The sequence below is a fragment of the Adelges cooleyi genome, unplaced genomic scaffold, assembly GCF_023614345.1.
Source record: "Adelges cooleyi isolate 19-005CV unplaced genomic scaffold, UGA_ACOO_1.1 ACOO_flye_CR_arks_rails_tigmint_CR_PRNA_108, whole genome shotgun sequence".
Classification (NCBI taxonomy): Eukaryota; Metazoa; Arthropoda; class Insecta; order Hemiptera; family Adelgidae; genus Adelges; species Adelges cooleyi.
The window spans coordinates 5507500-5525218 of record NW_026095761.1 but is presented as its reverse complement, the minus strand read 5'-3'; the positions used below and the strand labels follow the sequence as shown (position 1 = coordinate 5525218).

The following is a 17719-nucleotide window of genomic DNA, read 5'->3' as shown; positions in this document are numbered from 1 at the left end:
ATTCGGTCGAAACAGCCAAAGAGAATTTTTTTTTTTTACCAAAAACAAATGTAACAACACCCGATTATGTTTAACGATGATATTTTAGCAATGACCAAAAACTTTCACATTAGAACACATAGCATCACAATACAAATAATACCTGGCATTTTTAACAGACTTAAAAAAAGAAGGAGGTTCTCAGTTCGTCTGCATAAATACGGTATAAAATCGGTATTTCATCTTACGTTTCAACTAGCCGTCGCTTCATCATTCGAAAATCGTCCTTACTAGGTCTACCCATCACTTAAAATTGCAAAATAACAAAAACACAAAAATAACCTAAGTTAACTAAAAAGGAAAATATAAATGCTTTATACAAGAATTCAATACTTATTTGTTGTTCCGTATAATGTAATTAAGAAAGTATTGTTTATTAACTATTAATTGTTGTAAAAAACGTTAATTTTTTTTCTTTTTAGTTAACTTTTGTGTTTTTTTTAATTTTTATACTTTTATTTAACACAATACTGCTCGTGTGTTTCGTATATGCGTTTCATGATTATTTAATTGAATGTGTTTTGTGGTTACTATAGCTTATAAGGGATTGAGTAGAATCTCGCTCCATAAGCTTTTCGTCATAATTAAACCATTTTATTGAACGTTTTCCGAGCATCCTAAACACACAATGCGGAGACCACGTTTTTAATTCTGAAACCGTATTGGCCAAAATTCAACAGCGAGTCCATTGTTTTTTTAAAAGGGCTATAAAGACCTAAGAGCAGTTAAGCGTTGCGCTTTATTTCCGGCTAAATAACGTCCAATTACGCACAACGAAAATGTCAAAAAATGTATATTATAACCACCGTAAGTTGTTTATATATCTTTTTTCAAGTTATCTCTCGCAACTATGGCAGAAGGGTCGTTGTCTTTTTTATATATATGGGGCATTCTAAGTTAAACCACTCGGTCATTTTCCTGACCTCTTCAACATTTTTCATTATTAACTTCTATTGGTCTAACTTATACCTTAATTTTTTTTAAATTTTTATCACTCATATTTACCCCAAAAATGAGGTTTTTTATATAATTTTCCACGGAAAATCGATTTTGACCCGTTTTAAAATTCTGAAATTTTCGTCATAAAATCAGAGACTCAAATCAAATCTTTTGGTTTAATAACGGGAATGGGCCGAGATTTATTTCTATTTTTTTTTAGTAATGACTCTATTTTTCTTTCTTCAAAATCTAACAAAAATAATGTATAATTTAATTTTTAATTTTATTCGTAAGGCACATTTTCATTTTTTTATGCAAAAAATCAAATTATACCGTGTTTTATTTTTTTATTTTATTTAAAAAACTAAAATTATACATTTTATTTTTTAGGTTTAAAAAAAAAATGTTAAATATAATGAAAATTTGTATTTTCTTAATGGTTTTTTCTTTCTTTTAGATCATGATCTAAATTTTAGATCATGCCGTAAGCGAATTTACAGTTTTATAATTTGTATAATATATGTAGGTATGTAATAAATAATTATTGTCGTTTACCGCAAGCTAAGTGGTGTTATAATACCGCAAATTATCGTTAATTAATATTAATTTAGGCGAGACGGCAGGGATAGGAATTTTTTTTTTACACAAGCTCTTTAGCTATTATTTAGTACTATATATTGGCAACAAAAGGCGGTGGATATTGTAGAAGGCGGAAGGCTATTATAATGTGTACAGTGAGCACCAACATAATTAGGCCCATAACTTGGGAATAATAATGACGCGCGCATTGCGGGATGGTCTCGCCAACTAAAATTGCTCTAAAACTAGAACTATTAACTTAAACAACACACTACACATACACACAAGCATGTATAAGCAGCCATATCGGGCACCAACTGTATTTTTAATGAAAAAAAAAAAATTACAACGCTTAATGATTGATTAGCAATATGAGATAATAATAATAATAATAAATGATAATGAAAATATGAGATTTTTTTTTCCGGTCCTAATTTTGTTTGTTTCGTTTTAAAAAATTGAGTCTTGTGAAAAGTACTCGAAATCTTTAACGTCGTCACTTGTTTTTATCACAACGAAGTGTGTTTATTGACATTTATGTTAAATACAAGTATATGTTATACATAAATTATAAAGGTTTATGTAATAGTACCTACTCTCGGATGACAAACAATTGTCTGTTATTACATTTCTGGCAATAGCGATTAACAACAAATGTATTATAAGTAAACTATACTATATAAAATATTGCAAACGAATAAAATACAACACATATTTGAACATAATATTATCATATTGTTCAACCTTAACCTGTAATCGCTTTAATTGAACATATTAACAGTCTAACTTAATTTGTTCGTTGAGAAATCGGTTCGACCGTCTGAGTTTTACTTTTCAATATTTTCTGTTTATTCATTAGATTTAAATTATCCAACGCTGTAATTTCTTTAAAAAGTTTTAAAAAAGTAGATTTTTAGGCTTTTTAACAGAAATTGGTCTTTTTTGGAAATCTGATTTTTTTTCGACTGGATAGACCATATTTTATAATAAGTACACATGTTGCCTTCTAAATTTCATATTTATTTATTTTTGATTTTATTGAGCATAATTTTATGTAGATTTCTAATATAATTATATTTGTTAAGGGGATTGCATGCGGTTGGTTTTGAAGGATTTTTGTATTGGCAATATTTAAGAAAAAAGCAGTTTTAATAATTTTCGACCATGTCATGTAATTTACCGATTAACTTGTAAAGCTTCGTGGTATTGTTTTTAATTTAAATAATTTTGTCTATGATTAAAAGCCATTTTAGTTAATATAATATACATTTTTTGTTCCATCGCACAGGCTGAACCAGTGATCCGATAAGTAATCTGAAAACAGATTTGAATTTTTTATGAAGTTTACTTATGATCGGTCATGGTACTTTTTTTGATATCTTATTTCTACTATGTATCAAACACGTTTGAACATTATATAAAATTTCAAATTTTAAAATCAAATTTGGAAAGGGTTAAAATTAAAAATTGAAAAAAGTACCCTGACCGATCCTAAGTAAACTTCATGGCGAATTCAAATCTGTTTTTAGATTGCTTTTCGAAATACTGTTTTGGCCTGTGCAATGGAATAAAAATGATGTGGTTTGACTGAAAAAACCGACCGCATACAATTCCCTTAAACGGTTTTCTCAGTTTGGCTATCGATTGCGTGCGGTAAAAATGAATGTCGTTATCGTATAGGAAAATGCCATATTTTCCAAGTTAAGTCAAATTGCGTGCAAACAAACTATGAGCTTTACAACATCCATCAATTCCCAATTGTCGTCTGCAGTGTACCAATCAACATAACGTCATAAATACGTCACCCAATAATTTAACGTTGACAATATAGCCATTTTGCCATCAAGCATCTTGTTTTTTGAGATGGCGCTTTTATAAAATTAAAGCAGACTATTCACAAAATAGCGATGATTGTTTTGAAAATTAGTCCAAATAATTGTTAGTTAAACAGTATTTATTTTTAGAAATCGGTTAATCTAAATGTAAAACTACCATATGCGATAGTATGGTCGCTTAGAGTGAATTATTAAAATATATTTTTTTTTCGGTAGAATTTTATTATTATTATTTCTTTATTTTTGAGTATTTACAAGAGTCTTGAAAGAATGTATTATTTTTTCCCGGAGTACTGAATACGTAATATAATTAAAATAACGGCAACAATGTGTACGAAAAAGTTTTTTTTATACAAAATTATCTTCTTGAGATACGCGTAGTACGGGAAAAAAGCGTCTAAAAGTAGATTTTCAGACAATAAAAAGGAAAAGAAACGCGAAAGAGAGGAAATACAAAATCCCAAGAAATCAGATTTCCATAAATCAGAGTACTAAATTGCGGGGTTACGCTTGTCCGTGATTTATTGTCAGCCATCGAGGTATCAATGAAAAGATAAGTGTAAGAGAAAATAGTAGTCGAGAAGAAAATATCTTAAAAATTAAAGAGAAAAAGTACTTCGGAATCTTATAATTCAAATATGCAATTAGAGTATATTTAGGTACTCAAAGTGTTGTTGAGTTAATACGTCAATTAACGCAGCATTCCCGTTGATAATGGCTTCTAGGTAGAGTACTTGTTTGTTACGATTAGGTTAGTATGCATAACTTAAAAGTTAAAATCAAATAATCATAGAAATTATTATATTATAACATGGTGTTTTTGGCCTGCACTCGTGTATTCAAATAAATAATTTACTAGATGGGTAGTGTATAACTAGTAGTTAACTTTTATTACTAAACAATATTAATTTTCAACGAATGAAAAGGAATACATTTAATATATTTATTTTTGGAGTATTATATACACAATTAAATATTGTAAATGTTTGTTTGAGTAATGTAATTTAACAAAAACAACAAGACTGTTGTAGCTGCATACATTAATTTTACCTAAAATATGTTTCAGTTGAATCTATTTTAATAGATCAGTGTGTATTTGTTTTTAGATTGTGCCAGAAGGAAATTCTGGATCCGAGTCCTCTGTACCTGAACAAGGCACGAGGTTCAGTAAAATCCGACAGACGCTTTCATCCAGTCTAATGACGGCGCAGGATAAAAGTGAGCAAATTTTAACTAATCATATTGTTAAATATTTAGAATAGTGGCAATTATGATTAAAACAACAAATCACACAATGATTCTTTTGGGATTAATTAGAATTTTTTATAATAATATATTTTTTGAAATTACAGGTATAATTTGTTTTAATTTTTCTTTAAAAATGCATGATTTATTTAATTTAAATAGGTATAAAATACACTCACCATTGGTTTCTATCAATAATTTTGATAGGTACGTTGTTCAAAAATATTAATAACGAATATAATTTTAAACTTCTGTATTTGAATATGTTCGAGAGTTGTTTACCCCTTAAAAGTATTATATATTTTCCATATTTATATATTTATAATACTGATCTAAACTAGATTAGTCAGTCAGCATAATTATACTTTTTAATTTTTCTTCAAATTATGTTAAAAACTTTAAAATATTCGAAAAAAAAATTATCGAAGCGGATAAACGTATATTATAAAAATACATGGCTATCGAAGAAAACACTTAAAATTATGAGAACTATGGAAAAAATAATTACTTACTTGAATTATGAATGGATGCTGTGGAGCGCACTGCTGGTTATATTGTGTACTTCGACTTGGTGTACATTATTACAATCTTCCATAGATAAAACTGAAAATCAAATTTGTTCGAACTTAATTCATTGACGCTTAAAACGTTATGTACAACGCATAATTTATTATATATATATATATAAATTAAAGAGAGAAAATCATAATACTACATAGTAGCATAACTTAAGAATTCGTATTGTTCAAAACTACAAATTGAAAACTTCTGAACTCGAAACCAAAATACAACCCATTTGTTATAAAGTATGACAAGACATTATTAATTAAGTAAGGCTAAAACCGAATTGTTCAAGTAATTTTCTTCAAAAAAAATAACATAGCGTTATAATATTACAATGTAATAATGTTTTCAAGGGATAAACAAAAATGTGAATATACAAATAGTTTATTATTAAGTTAATATTTCCTAAAAACCATTAGTCAAACAATATGTGAGGCGCATAACGCTAGAAAAGCTTAACTCACAAAACATTTAACTTCATTTTATTACATTAAACATTTTAGAATAATACATTTAATATTTCAAAACCAAACTGACCTAAATCTAAAAATAAATCCACTAAATGGAAAAACTTAATTTGTATTGGAATTCAAACAATGACATTTAAAAAATTACAATTGGCTTTTTGTTTAAATAATATATTTGTAGGATAAGATTTTCTGATGATTTCTGCCTCATAATTTAACTTAAATAACCGGTTCAGATAGCAAACTATTGTCTAAAAATAAAATCTAAATCTATAAGTAAAATATAGTTATTCGGTCGTGTTTATTGTGTAAATTATTTTGTAATAAAAAACCTTTATTTTAGGTGTATACAAATTAGTTTTAAGTGGCTTTTATGATCAGGGAACCATGAAGTTGGCGATAAATTCATATTTTGATGAAAGGGTTGTGGTGTAATTATCTGAATGTATTTTTTAAAGATAATTTCTCATGAAATATTCAACTATGTAAAGCCACAAAATTAAGACTGAAAATGAGTCGCGTTAAACTAAATAATCAGCTTGCACGTTTCAAAGAAAAAAAAATATTATCATTTATTTATAGTAAAAAAAACTTTACTTTAACCGAAATTTATTATTTAAAAATTATCATTTTTTTTTTTAATACAAGCTGCGAAACTTCGCAGAAGTTGATTAATTCCACATTGCCATCGTAAATTTGAATTGCAAAACTGCGGACTTGGGTCTCGAAAGCAAGACTCATTGATTTATCATTTAGCCATAATTCCTACAGGGCTTCAGCATTATCCATCGTCCTGGTTTTTGAATCAAAATTAATTGGACTATCCATAATTTTACTCGTTAGTAAACAGATTTTAATAAAATGCAGAGTAGCAAGAGATATACATATTTTATTTTTGCCGGTTTTTCGGAAACTGTTTATTTTTGCACTAAAATATATTACTTTGGTTATTTGTACAAGATGATACCTTTAACTCTGATGAAAGATAAGTCGCTACTCGTGAAAAATAACTTTGCAATTAATTACATCGCTAGTTTTTGTATACATTTAATTTATTGTTATTATTATTATTTAATTTTTTTTTAGTGACGACTAAGCTAAATAGCGCCAGCAGTCGGCAAAGTCCAGCTGAATCTAGTCCAACGCCTAGTCCTGCGTCACCACCAGAAGATACTTCTATTAAACAACCGCCAGCGACGTAAGTATTCGTAACACAAAGTTAGTTTTTAGATAATATATTCACTTTATTGTGCAGATTAATGCATTTACACCGTGTACGCTTCTAAATGTCATTCCCATTGGTGTATTTATTTTATATTTCAATCAAAATATCTAATTAACAAACCTTCGTATTCGTTTTTTTTTCTACCTACACTAGGGTTGAAATAGATATCATGAAATATCTGTACTATACTCGGGTTACATTACACGTACATGAAGTATCAAATTACACCGTTATGTCACTATCGAGACAATGCATTATTTTACATGATATAACATTATTATACTGCAGTACAATTGTACGGTATTAAATTTGACCGCTATTGAAAATATGCGGTTTGGGTTTCAATATATTACTTTGAACTGACTTAATTTGTTATTTTATGTTCGAAGGGCAATATAATGTTCATTTGTATTTTTGGTGTTTACTCGCTGATATTCTTGTAAGATCCAAGTTTTTCTGTAGAATTCGATAAATTCTTCGCCATTTGTGTCATATATACCAGACTTGTTGGAAAAGTATTCGTGTCCTTTAGAACAATACCTTTTTTTTAATGCATTTCTTAAGTACAAAACAGTACTATTGTTATGTGAATAATTTTCGGATGCTGTAACTGTGTCTTCAGTTTTTTTCTGACGTTTATTTTACAAAAGAGTCTATTCTAACATTATTATTTAGTATTACTTAAATAATCTATACATCTTCATTTCTCTAAAAAGTCTCGAGTCAATTGGACTGTTTTTATTTCTATCCATAATCATCAATGTTCATGACAAATGTTCCTGCATCTAGGATGTTTCTCTTTTAGTATTATTTGAGTTAAAAGTATAAATTTAATTCAGATATTTTTAGCCAACACCGCGCTGTTTAAAGTATACTGTTTTGGGTAGTTTGCCTTAAATATGCGCTATTTTGTTGGTATTATGTTAATTTGTTGGTAAGAAATGATGTCGAATTTTATTAGCTTTTTCCATAAAACTGTACCGCCAAAAAGTGAATGCAGCGTGAATTCCCGTCGGATGTCCGGAGAGTAATTTTCTCAAGTGTTTATATACTTAATAAAGAGGAGTCAGTCTGAAACGTTCTGTTGTTATTCTTGTATGTATAGTAGCTTAGTTGTAAATAAATGTTCACTGTTTTGACATGCGTGGGTCTGTTTTACAGCTGTTATAATATGTATACACCCTGTTTGTGTTATCATTATTATTATTATTTTGGTAAAATTATAATAGGATTGAGTACTCATGTTGATAATTTCGGTTGACCATTATAAATGTAAATGATGTTGAGGTCCTACATAGTAACGAGAAAAATATTGAGCGAGTTCTATTAAGCGTGTTTACCTAACCCTTGGTTACTAATTATATCAGTGAATTACAATTTAGGCTTACTATCAAGAGTTTACTGGAAAACTATGGACGAACAGAATATATTATTATACTTTTTTACATTAATCTTAGTTGCATCAGCAGTAAAGTTATATTTTAAATAAATTAAAAACAATTAAGTTATAATATTAAGATTTTTAAAATGCTGTACTGACTATTTAATATCATATTATTTGCATAATTGCATTAAAATATTAAAATAAGAAAACAATATTTAATATTAGTTAAAACGCAGTATATAATCAAAGATAAAAATATATCAAACCATAATTAGCAAATTATAGCAAAAATATTCGCATATATAAAAATAGGTACACTTTTCATGTTGGACAAGTTAAAAAATGTCACCATTGTTGTATTCTGGCCACGTAATATACAGATGCCAACTTCTTACATTATTTCCAAAACAAATACATTTAAAATGGTTTCTTATAACTTTAAGTTTGAGAAAACATCACAACACTACTGTAGAACCTCACATTAAAAGGGTAGTGGCCTGACCAATTAGATTTTGTTAATTTTAATGTATGTATTATTATGCATATATAGTGTATGAATATATGTATTATTTTAGATAAAATTGACCAAAACGCTTCTATTAAATTGATGTATACAACGAGTGTTTTTTTGACCGGTGTGAAGACCAAAAGCAAATTAGAACTAATTAGGCTTTCATAGTGTGAATTTTCTTTTCACTCTAATAGTGTTTTATTTCACAACACAACCGCTAATAATTTTTTACTATGTGATTTTGATGTTATTGTTATCTTTCGTCGATATATTATTTTATTAAATTTTGTTTTTTTTTTTTTGTTACGGCTTGTCGGTGTCAAACTAAAATGTAAAACTATTTCACAACTTTGGTGTGATCTCGACCTCTGTTCGCATGTCCCTCTGCTCTTCTTCCGCTACGTTTATGCGGTCACGTTTTCTCCGGCAATTCCAGAACAGGGAATAAAATTATTAGTTGTGTACGGCCAAATAACAAATCATATCATGAATTCAATATATATGTAAAAGAAGGCGCGTATACACACATAAAATATATCGGAATGTGAAAACTAGAATAATAAAATATGAATATCACATACTGTTATATAGTAATAATTGGTAATAAAACCGTGAATATTTTAAAACGCAACGGTTTTTCAGGCGATTGATAAACGTTGTATTATACCAATGTGCGTACGGTGTGTGTATGTTAATATTTGATTATTACACATAATGAATGTAATTTGTGGCAAACTGACGGTGTCGGTAGCGGTAAAGCTAACCTGTTGACCGTTCCAGGTCTATGCGCGTATCGATCGGTTCCGGTAGCAGGAACGGCCCCGGCCAAACAGCTTATTAATAGTCTCTCTGGGTCGTCATACTATATTGTGTATCGTTTGTTGTTTATTTATTTTTTTCATATTTCGTTACGTTTGCAACTACAAAATAATATAACACAGTAGGTATTATATCGGTACCAAATACACGGGATTTGTCTCTCGTGTTTGCAGGGCGAAGGAGATAGAAAACTTGTAAAAATACCCGTCATTATAGTGGTTAGCTGATGTAACGGGACGTAAGGCTTTGGCCTTTGAGATTTACCTAAACGGTTGGGATGCGACGGCGGAAAAGGCGGTTGCCATTCATCATAATCTCGACGAAAACGAAAACTGTGTTGAAATGTGTTTGCGAGCAAAACGTCCATGCGGGGAAATAATAATACTATACCTAACTCGAGATGGATAGACGGCCCGTGACACTTGTTTTGAATCGTTTATATTATATATATAAATTATGACAATTGTGAATTTGTAAAAAGGCTGTGCAGAAATAATTCAAAAACATGTTACGACCGTGCCAAAATACGTGAAATTGCTAACGTAAATATGTTTGCAAACAAAAACGTTGACATTTTTCATTTCTACTTCAAAATTGTAGTATGTTTCTCTTGTTTTTCGCTAAAATTTATTCTCAGTGAAACACGATTTGCGTGATACTACACAATATTGATTGCCTATAAAACGCGCTGTCATTTGTTTTGCATAAGCAAACATGGGTTAAGCTTATACAATTTTAAAAATTAATTTCAGACAGTGGTATTGGTGTTTATTGAAATAAATTAAGATTCATTAATAATCGTTACTGTAGAATTCGATTACATTATGTAATTTCCATCCAATTCCAATTTCAAATGGCCAATATCCGCTATATTGACCAACGTTTGAAAGTGTTTAACATATTATGTTAACATAATAAATATGTTAGCACATGTATTTTGTATTGTTATTATGAGGGTTTTTGCTTAATTTTCTTCGCACAATGTTAATATGAAACGATTAGCATTTAACTATTTCAAATATTAATTTTATATATTTTATTTCAATTAAGTATTTTATATGAATTTAGGTTACAAATAATAAATATTTTTGGAATAACTCTGTAGACTGAACGCACTTGTACATGACTAATATTGTTGCTCTTGGGCAAATAAATAGAAATACTGCTGAGGTTTTTTTTAAAAAAAACTATTGATAATGTTGTCTCCCTTTTTCACGTCAAGTAATACACTGTTTAGAATTTACAAAATTCAGAATTCTGTAATCGGAAAATTGTGTTAGCAGTGTCCTATACGATAGCAGTAATCCATCATGTTCCTATTACATTATATTTTTTGATGAAGTCTTAAATTTAAATTCGTACAATTTTTTAACACTATTTTCAATTTAATACTCGACTAAGAAGCGGTAAGTGACCAAATAAAAAAATATTTATTATAGATAAATAAAAAATTAAAATTTATTTAAGATCAATTTTAATAAAAAAACTTATTATATTATATAATTTTGTTATGTACAAAAATCGAATAAAAAAAAATCCTGTTACTTTTTTCCCTGTAAATACAATTACATTTCCATTTCCATTTGTTTACTTGACACTAAATATTTTTTCTCGTTAAAAGCACCTTAAATCCGTACTTAAATATAATATCATGTTTATTTGCGGTTGACGTTTGTATACTAAAACAGTTGCAAGTGTACTGTGTAATGGTTTTACAGTGGAACATAATATAGAATCTAGTGGAGAAGATTTTTCACTGAACATAATAATGAGGAATGGAGCTGTAGTAAAACACAGACAGTTGAGTAGATTTAAAAGTTTTGATACCAATTACCAAAAGATATCAATGTCTAAAAGAAATAATGACTATGAATAGACACATAAAAAAAATGTATCATTGTAAAATCGCATTATCTTTTCAGCTTCCCTGAAGTTTCAACAAAATTATTATATTTTTATATAGTTGTTATTAAAACACTTACAATTATCTTGTATTTTATTTTACGCTTATCAAAAATGTATCAAAAACATTTTTTAATTTTAGATTCTCTTAGTCAACTAACCCAACTTGATTTTATGACCTAAATTGTATGTTTAATTATAAACAATTTAGAACGTGAGGTGAATATCTAATAGAACATTTATAAAAAATAAAATGCCTAGGATATTTTACAGACATCATAAAATATAGTATTATGTACATTTGTATAATATTATACAAGCCTCAATTCGATAAACATTTTTTAACAATGGCCACATGTCTTTTTTACCGAGAGTTCTCACAATGACAACAAGTACTATTATTTTTGAGTTATTTAAATTACTTTTGCCATACAGGAAAATACAAAATATAATAATAGCAAATAACTGTATTACAATTATAACAGTACATAACAAACAAATTTATATAAATATCAGTAAAATTTAAAGAATAATAATTTTTAAACAATTTTTTTAAAGGATTATGAAATAAACCAAATTTAAATTATTAATAATCCAGAATGTGGAGGGTTGAAAATGTAACTAGAATTAGTCGAATTTTATAGAATGAAGAATGTTAATTTAGATCTAGTATTATATAGCTTGGGCACACTAAAATTAAGGTTACTGAACAATTGTGGAGATTTTATGAGCTCATTCGCTAGTTTATAATGGAATCGCAAGCACTTCTTTCTGTCAACTAATGGCGGAAGATCAAATTTCACATGGCACTAAAATTGAGCAAAATTAATATCTTACTTTAAGTTTTTTTAATTATGTTTAATGACGCGGGACTTCAGAGTATACAACCATTTTCTAAAGAATAAAAAATAATGCAGCGTTAATTAAAACCTGATGATCTTCTACAAACATATCCTAACACTTCAGAGACTTTATTACTTGTTTATTTAATATGCAAATTAACAAAAGGTTAGAAGAAAAAGGGGAATATAATTTAGTGCACACCAGTTAATACCGTTAAACACACGTTGGATTTCAACTCAAGACATCATTGATAGTATCAATTACACACTTAGTGCTGCCTACAGTTTAAAAAACTGAAATAGTACAGAACTAATTTTTAATCGAGATTTAATTCTAACGTTGAATTTAATAAAACAAAACCTTTCCGATTTTATAAGATTATACTTTAGTGACATAAAATTAATTATCAATAGCTCTTTGAGAATTAATAGGCTTGATCTAGGTATCACTTTAGCCAATAAAGTTAATGTTTTGCTTTTTCGAGAAGAAAGGGAGGTTTGTTTCCTAATTAATGTAACACTATGTTTTCGAAATGGCTTCCAATTCTTTTTGGACCGCACACGACTTGTAGAAATTTGACAACAGCACTACCTCTTGAAGTTTATGCCATATTGTATACATTATTAAAATTAGTTGTACTTATAATTCATATCCAATTTGCTACTAACATAGACCAACACAAAATCTGAATTGTTATGTATTTTGTCTGTTTTACAACAATAATAATATAATCATGAAAACGTCATGGATAGAGTAAATTAAAAAAAGATAATGGAAGACTTTAATTTGGATAGAACTTTTCTTTCATCGATAATCGATTTTTCCTACTATTTATTATATTCGATAATAATGTTTAATGTTTTTGATACATTTAACGTTCAATTTTCAATATAAAAAAGTCAAGTGAAGCATAGTTGGCCACAGTTGTTGGGAATTATTATATAGCTGAAAGTGTTAAAAATAATTGTAAAAAAAACTCCATTCGAGTGTATAATATACATTCTATTAACAATCGCATTGCAGCTGGGCTGCCGTAGAACTCAAGCCTTGTCTCGTTTTTGCGGGCAAACTTTTTGACTTCTTTGCTACTATGTAGGCAGCATCATGTCACGGTGAATATCGATTATAAAAAAAACTTGAATAAGTACATATAAAACATAATATAAATTTCAAATATTTTCCTATCCGGGCTAAACTGATGCGAAAAAGATCAATGATTTTGGGATATACTTGATTCAACGCACTCTTTTGAAATACGGTTACTCAAATACTGAAGTTCTGATGACGTAAGGAAATATAAAATGTCGAAAAGGGTCTTAAGGAAACGGCAGGGACATTAAAAGGAATTTTAGATAGTATTTCTAGACAATCAACCCACACAAATTATGAATCATGTATACCTCCCCAGACAATAACAACATTTATGAAAACCACTTTATCTTACGGTAAGAAAATTGATTACTACAACCTTGTATTATTATTAAGCACACAGCGTGTCGAAACATAACAAGCTATTTAGATGAGCGCAGAAATATGTCTTAATAATAGTCATTGGCCAAGGAATGTTGTAAATGATATTGTTGTATACCGTATGAAATATTTATAATTATTTGGCGCAGAGCTATTCAGGTGAAATATTACAAGCATCGTTTGGATTTTTCTGGAACGCGCAATACTTTCTACCTCTGCCGTCGATGCGAGGGGTGGCTTTTAATAAATGATCTACTTTAAGGTAAGGAATGTCGATCATTATTAAAGAAATAGAAGTCGAATTCGATTATGTGCTCAGGGTTCGGTCGTGTACTGACGGCCCGGCGCCGGCGAATAGTCGTCTATCGCATTTTAATAATGTCGGCAACGACGACAAATATGCTTTGGCCACATTAAAATGCCGCCATCTTATCGCCCTGAGAAATTGCGGCAGCCCATTCTGCCTTTCGTGGCCCACATCGTGCACGCGCCATTCGCCATTTTCAACGGTATCGCAACCAGTGCACTATATGGGTCGTTAATTGTAAAAGTGGCGTAACTCCAAATTTTTAAAATATACATATTTTTGCTTGATGGAGTCACATTCTGTCATGTCTTTCATTATAAAAGAGAAGCAACTCCGATAAATGAAAAAAATAGAAGACACTTGATGATGAATACTTGCATTTGTTTTCCTACAAATTAAATTACAAAAAGCTCGTTATTTCAAAATTAAATTGTAGGAAAAAAATTCACTTGTACAATGAACGACACATGTGTCACACCCTTAGTGCAAGACTGCTACAATTCAAAATTTGGATTTTTTGTTTAGTGCTGCAAGTCTATTACCATAATTTGTATCTACAAAATGGTCTACCGCCACAAGTAATACATTTGTATCGGTATTGAATTTCTTAATTTTTGCTGCTACTAAAAAAACAATACCACCGATTTTTTAGATTTTGCGTAGTTGGATGTTTTTTTATAGTTAATCATAAGAAATCAAGACTGCCACACTTCTCATTTTGGCATATAAAATATTTGGTTTGAAAAGCAAACCAACTTTGGTGGCAGTTTACTTTTTCGTAAACTATTTGCTAAATTGCTGTAACCTCAATTTTTGGTGTCTGGTTGAGATTTACTTGAGTAGCTTGAAATAAAAATAAAAAGCATCGTGTAACATAAATAATTGCAGTGTATTAAAATCAATCATTCGGGAGCAGTTTCGATCTTAAAATTGAATTTCCTCAAAACTGTGTTTTTTGAGTTGTCACTAAGGGTGCGATGAGATGACGTCGACGAGTGTCCAACGATTTAAGCCATTCGGTCGCTAACTTATGTGTTCTGAACGACGTCATGTCCAGATGTTTTTTTTTAAACGGCAAATTAAATACAAAATGCCACAAAAAATATCCGGCCGCAATTTAGATAGATAACGGTTTCTATTTTTATTTTAGACATAACAGCATACTTACCTGATAGCTGGTAACTGTCAATAAACTATATGGTAACATATCCCCACAAACCCGATTGTAATTTATTTATGGTTATGGATATCTTTAGACAAGATTCAAGGAACTCGTGAAAATATTTTATACATTTATTTTTATGACGATGGTATTAAATTTTGATACGAAAGTAGTACCTAAGAGGTAAGGTATACCTATTGTAATTTCAATACCCTATGTTAAGTAGTGTTCTGAATTCGTAGACAATAGTCCCTTAAGAAAAGGCATTCGGTGACGGATGCGAGTGGACGTCTCTGGAGACACTAGATTGCTCTGTGCTGCGAAAAAAGGCTGTGGGATATAAAAACAGTGACTAGTTAAATGTACTCTGCAAATATGGCAAGGCATTATTTTACATCAATAAGTTTTTAAATTTATATTTTGACAACTATAATAATTATAAGTTTTTAACGGGTTTCTGGTATCCGATCTCTATTGAATATTATTTTTTTCTCCTGGTGAAATATATTAGATATTTTAATTAACGAAACCATCTCGATCTATTCTCTTCCATTTAGGCGTTGTCCTTAAGTTTTTTTACTCATTCCCTGTTTACCCTTTTTAAACACTCCATGCATCGATCGTCTACAAACAATCTTATTTCATATTCGATGTAACATGACCGACCCACGCAACCGCCTTTAAAACCTCCCCATTTGTCAAACTGCTACAATTGTCGATTCTTTCTACTTCAAACATCAGCTGTATTTTATTTCACGTATTTCATCTCTCTTAAAACCACTTGTCCTCTTCCGTTCGGCTCATTAATACTTGAAACTATCAACTTCATCTGAAGACTCATCTCCCATCTACTTAATGTGTGTTTTCCTTTATCATTCTCTTCAAAAACATATTTTTCATGATATGTATTCGGTTATATTTCCCCCCTTCTAATCCTTGTACATATCTTTCAAGTATGGTACTAAAATTTGTAATTTATACTTTACTCTTCCCAAGCTATATGCTTTATTATTTCATACATATAATCGGTACTTAAAATGTTTATAATTAATTTTTTGTAGTAAAATTAAAGTTAGTTAAATATTTTAAGAACCCTAGACAATTTGTCAAAAAATCCATGTATACTTTATACTTAAAATCCAACGTTGGGAAGTATGTCTAATTTAGCACCGCTTATTGGTCAAAAATACATGAAAACTTTAATAAGAATTTACTAAATTCTCACAATATATAGAGAAAATCTTTATCAATGGGGTGGCGTTTTTATTTTGTTGATAACTATACTTAATATTTTTTTGTAAAAACCATGCTGCGGCCCCCTTATTCCTAACAGAACAAAAATAATGAAGGGTCCCATATTTTAGACTTTCCCAGACTGTAACAAGAACTCGACAGGAACTCACATTTTTTTGTGTTGCTAGGGTAATACCTCGTTAATATTTTTCTGTATACTTGTTTGAAATTTATTTTAGATTTAAAGTTTTGTAAAATACGGGGATGGTTGTAGTGATAATTCACCATGGCAATGATAAAAACTTTTGGTTTAATATTATATATTCTACTTGGATGAGTCTCGAAAAAAAAGATAGGGCTGTACAATTTATATAACTGTAGAGATAATGTATACTACTTTGCGTTTTTAGTATTACTTTACTATATCTAAGAATTCTCTTAAATAAAAAAAAAACACTTTAAAAAATAATATTTTATTTTGTTCGTGAATAAAATTTAAATAATAAATAATAACAATTTACCGTTTTTAGTAATAACGTTTTAGTATATACCTAACTTAAAATAAATTAAAAACAGGAAAATTAAATTTTGTGAATGATCAAATATCGAATATTATTTTTAAAAATACGTTATACGATCGCACAGTAAAAAACATAATTATGAATAATATACTTTAATGTATAAAAAAAAATGGTGTCAGTCACTCATTGGGAATTCGGTACTAATTTAAGTGTGGTAATTAAGTATCTAACACATAAATCAAGTTAATGTGTTTTTAATAATAGTGATTCATCAATAAAATAAATTAAAAAGAGTATGAGAAAAGACCTCTATGAACAATAAATATATGTTGATGAACTTAGTCTTCTAATGAATAACCAAAATCGTTTCCCGATCTAAGAAACGCCCGAATTTCATACTTCAAAAAATCATTATTATATGAGTGGTTTTGACTTTTGAAGTTTGTTTTCGTGTACATATTAATTTTTAATATCTAATTAAGTACGATTATGTTTACAAACTTTCTGAATTTTAATGTGTCACACATCGTTTATGATTATACGATGTCACGATTCGTCAATATTATACATAGTGATATATGAAGTAAGACATTCTAAAGTCGGCATATTGTTGTTATCAAAATGAAATAACTACTTGTAACGTTTTTATCCTGTAGTAATTCTACTGCGATTAG

The 17719-nt window shown here is 29.1% G+C and overlaps 1 protein-coding gene across 2 annotated transcripts in view; it reads left to right on the top strand.

Annotated features, from left to right (window-relative positions):
• Positions 1-17719, top strand: part of LOC126838872 (regulating synaptic membrane exocytosis protein 1) — a 94519-nt gene that overhangs the window by 34451 nt on the left and 42349 nt on the right. For both annotated transcript variants that reach the window (XM_050573650.1, XM_050573640.1), the window contains exons 3-4: positions 4499-4610; positions 6755-6866. In XM_050573650.1, the coding sequence (XP_050429607.1) occupies positions 4499-4610; positions 6755-6866 (224 nt within the window). The remainder of the gene's footprint in view (positions 1-4498; positions 4611-6754; positions 6867-17719) is intronic.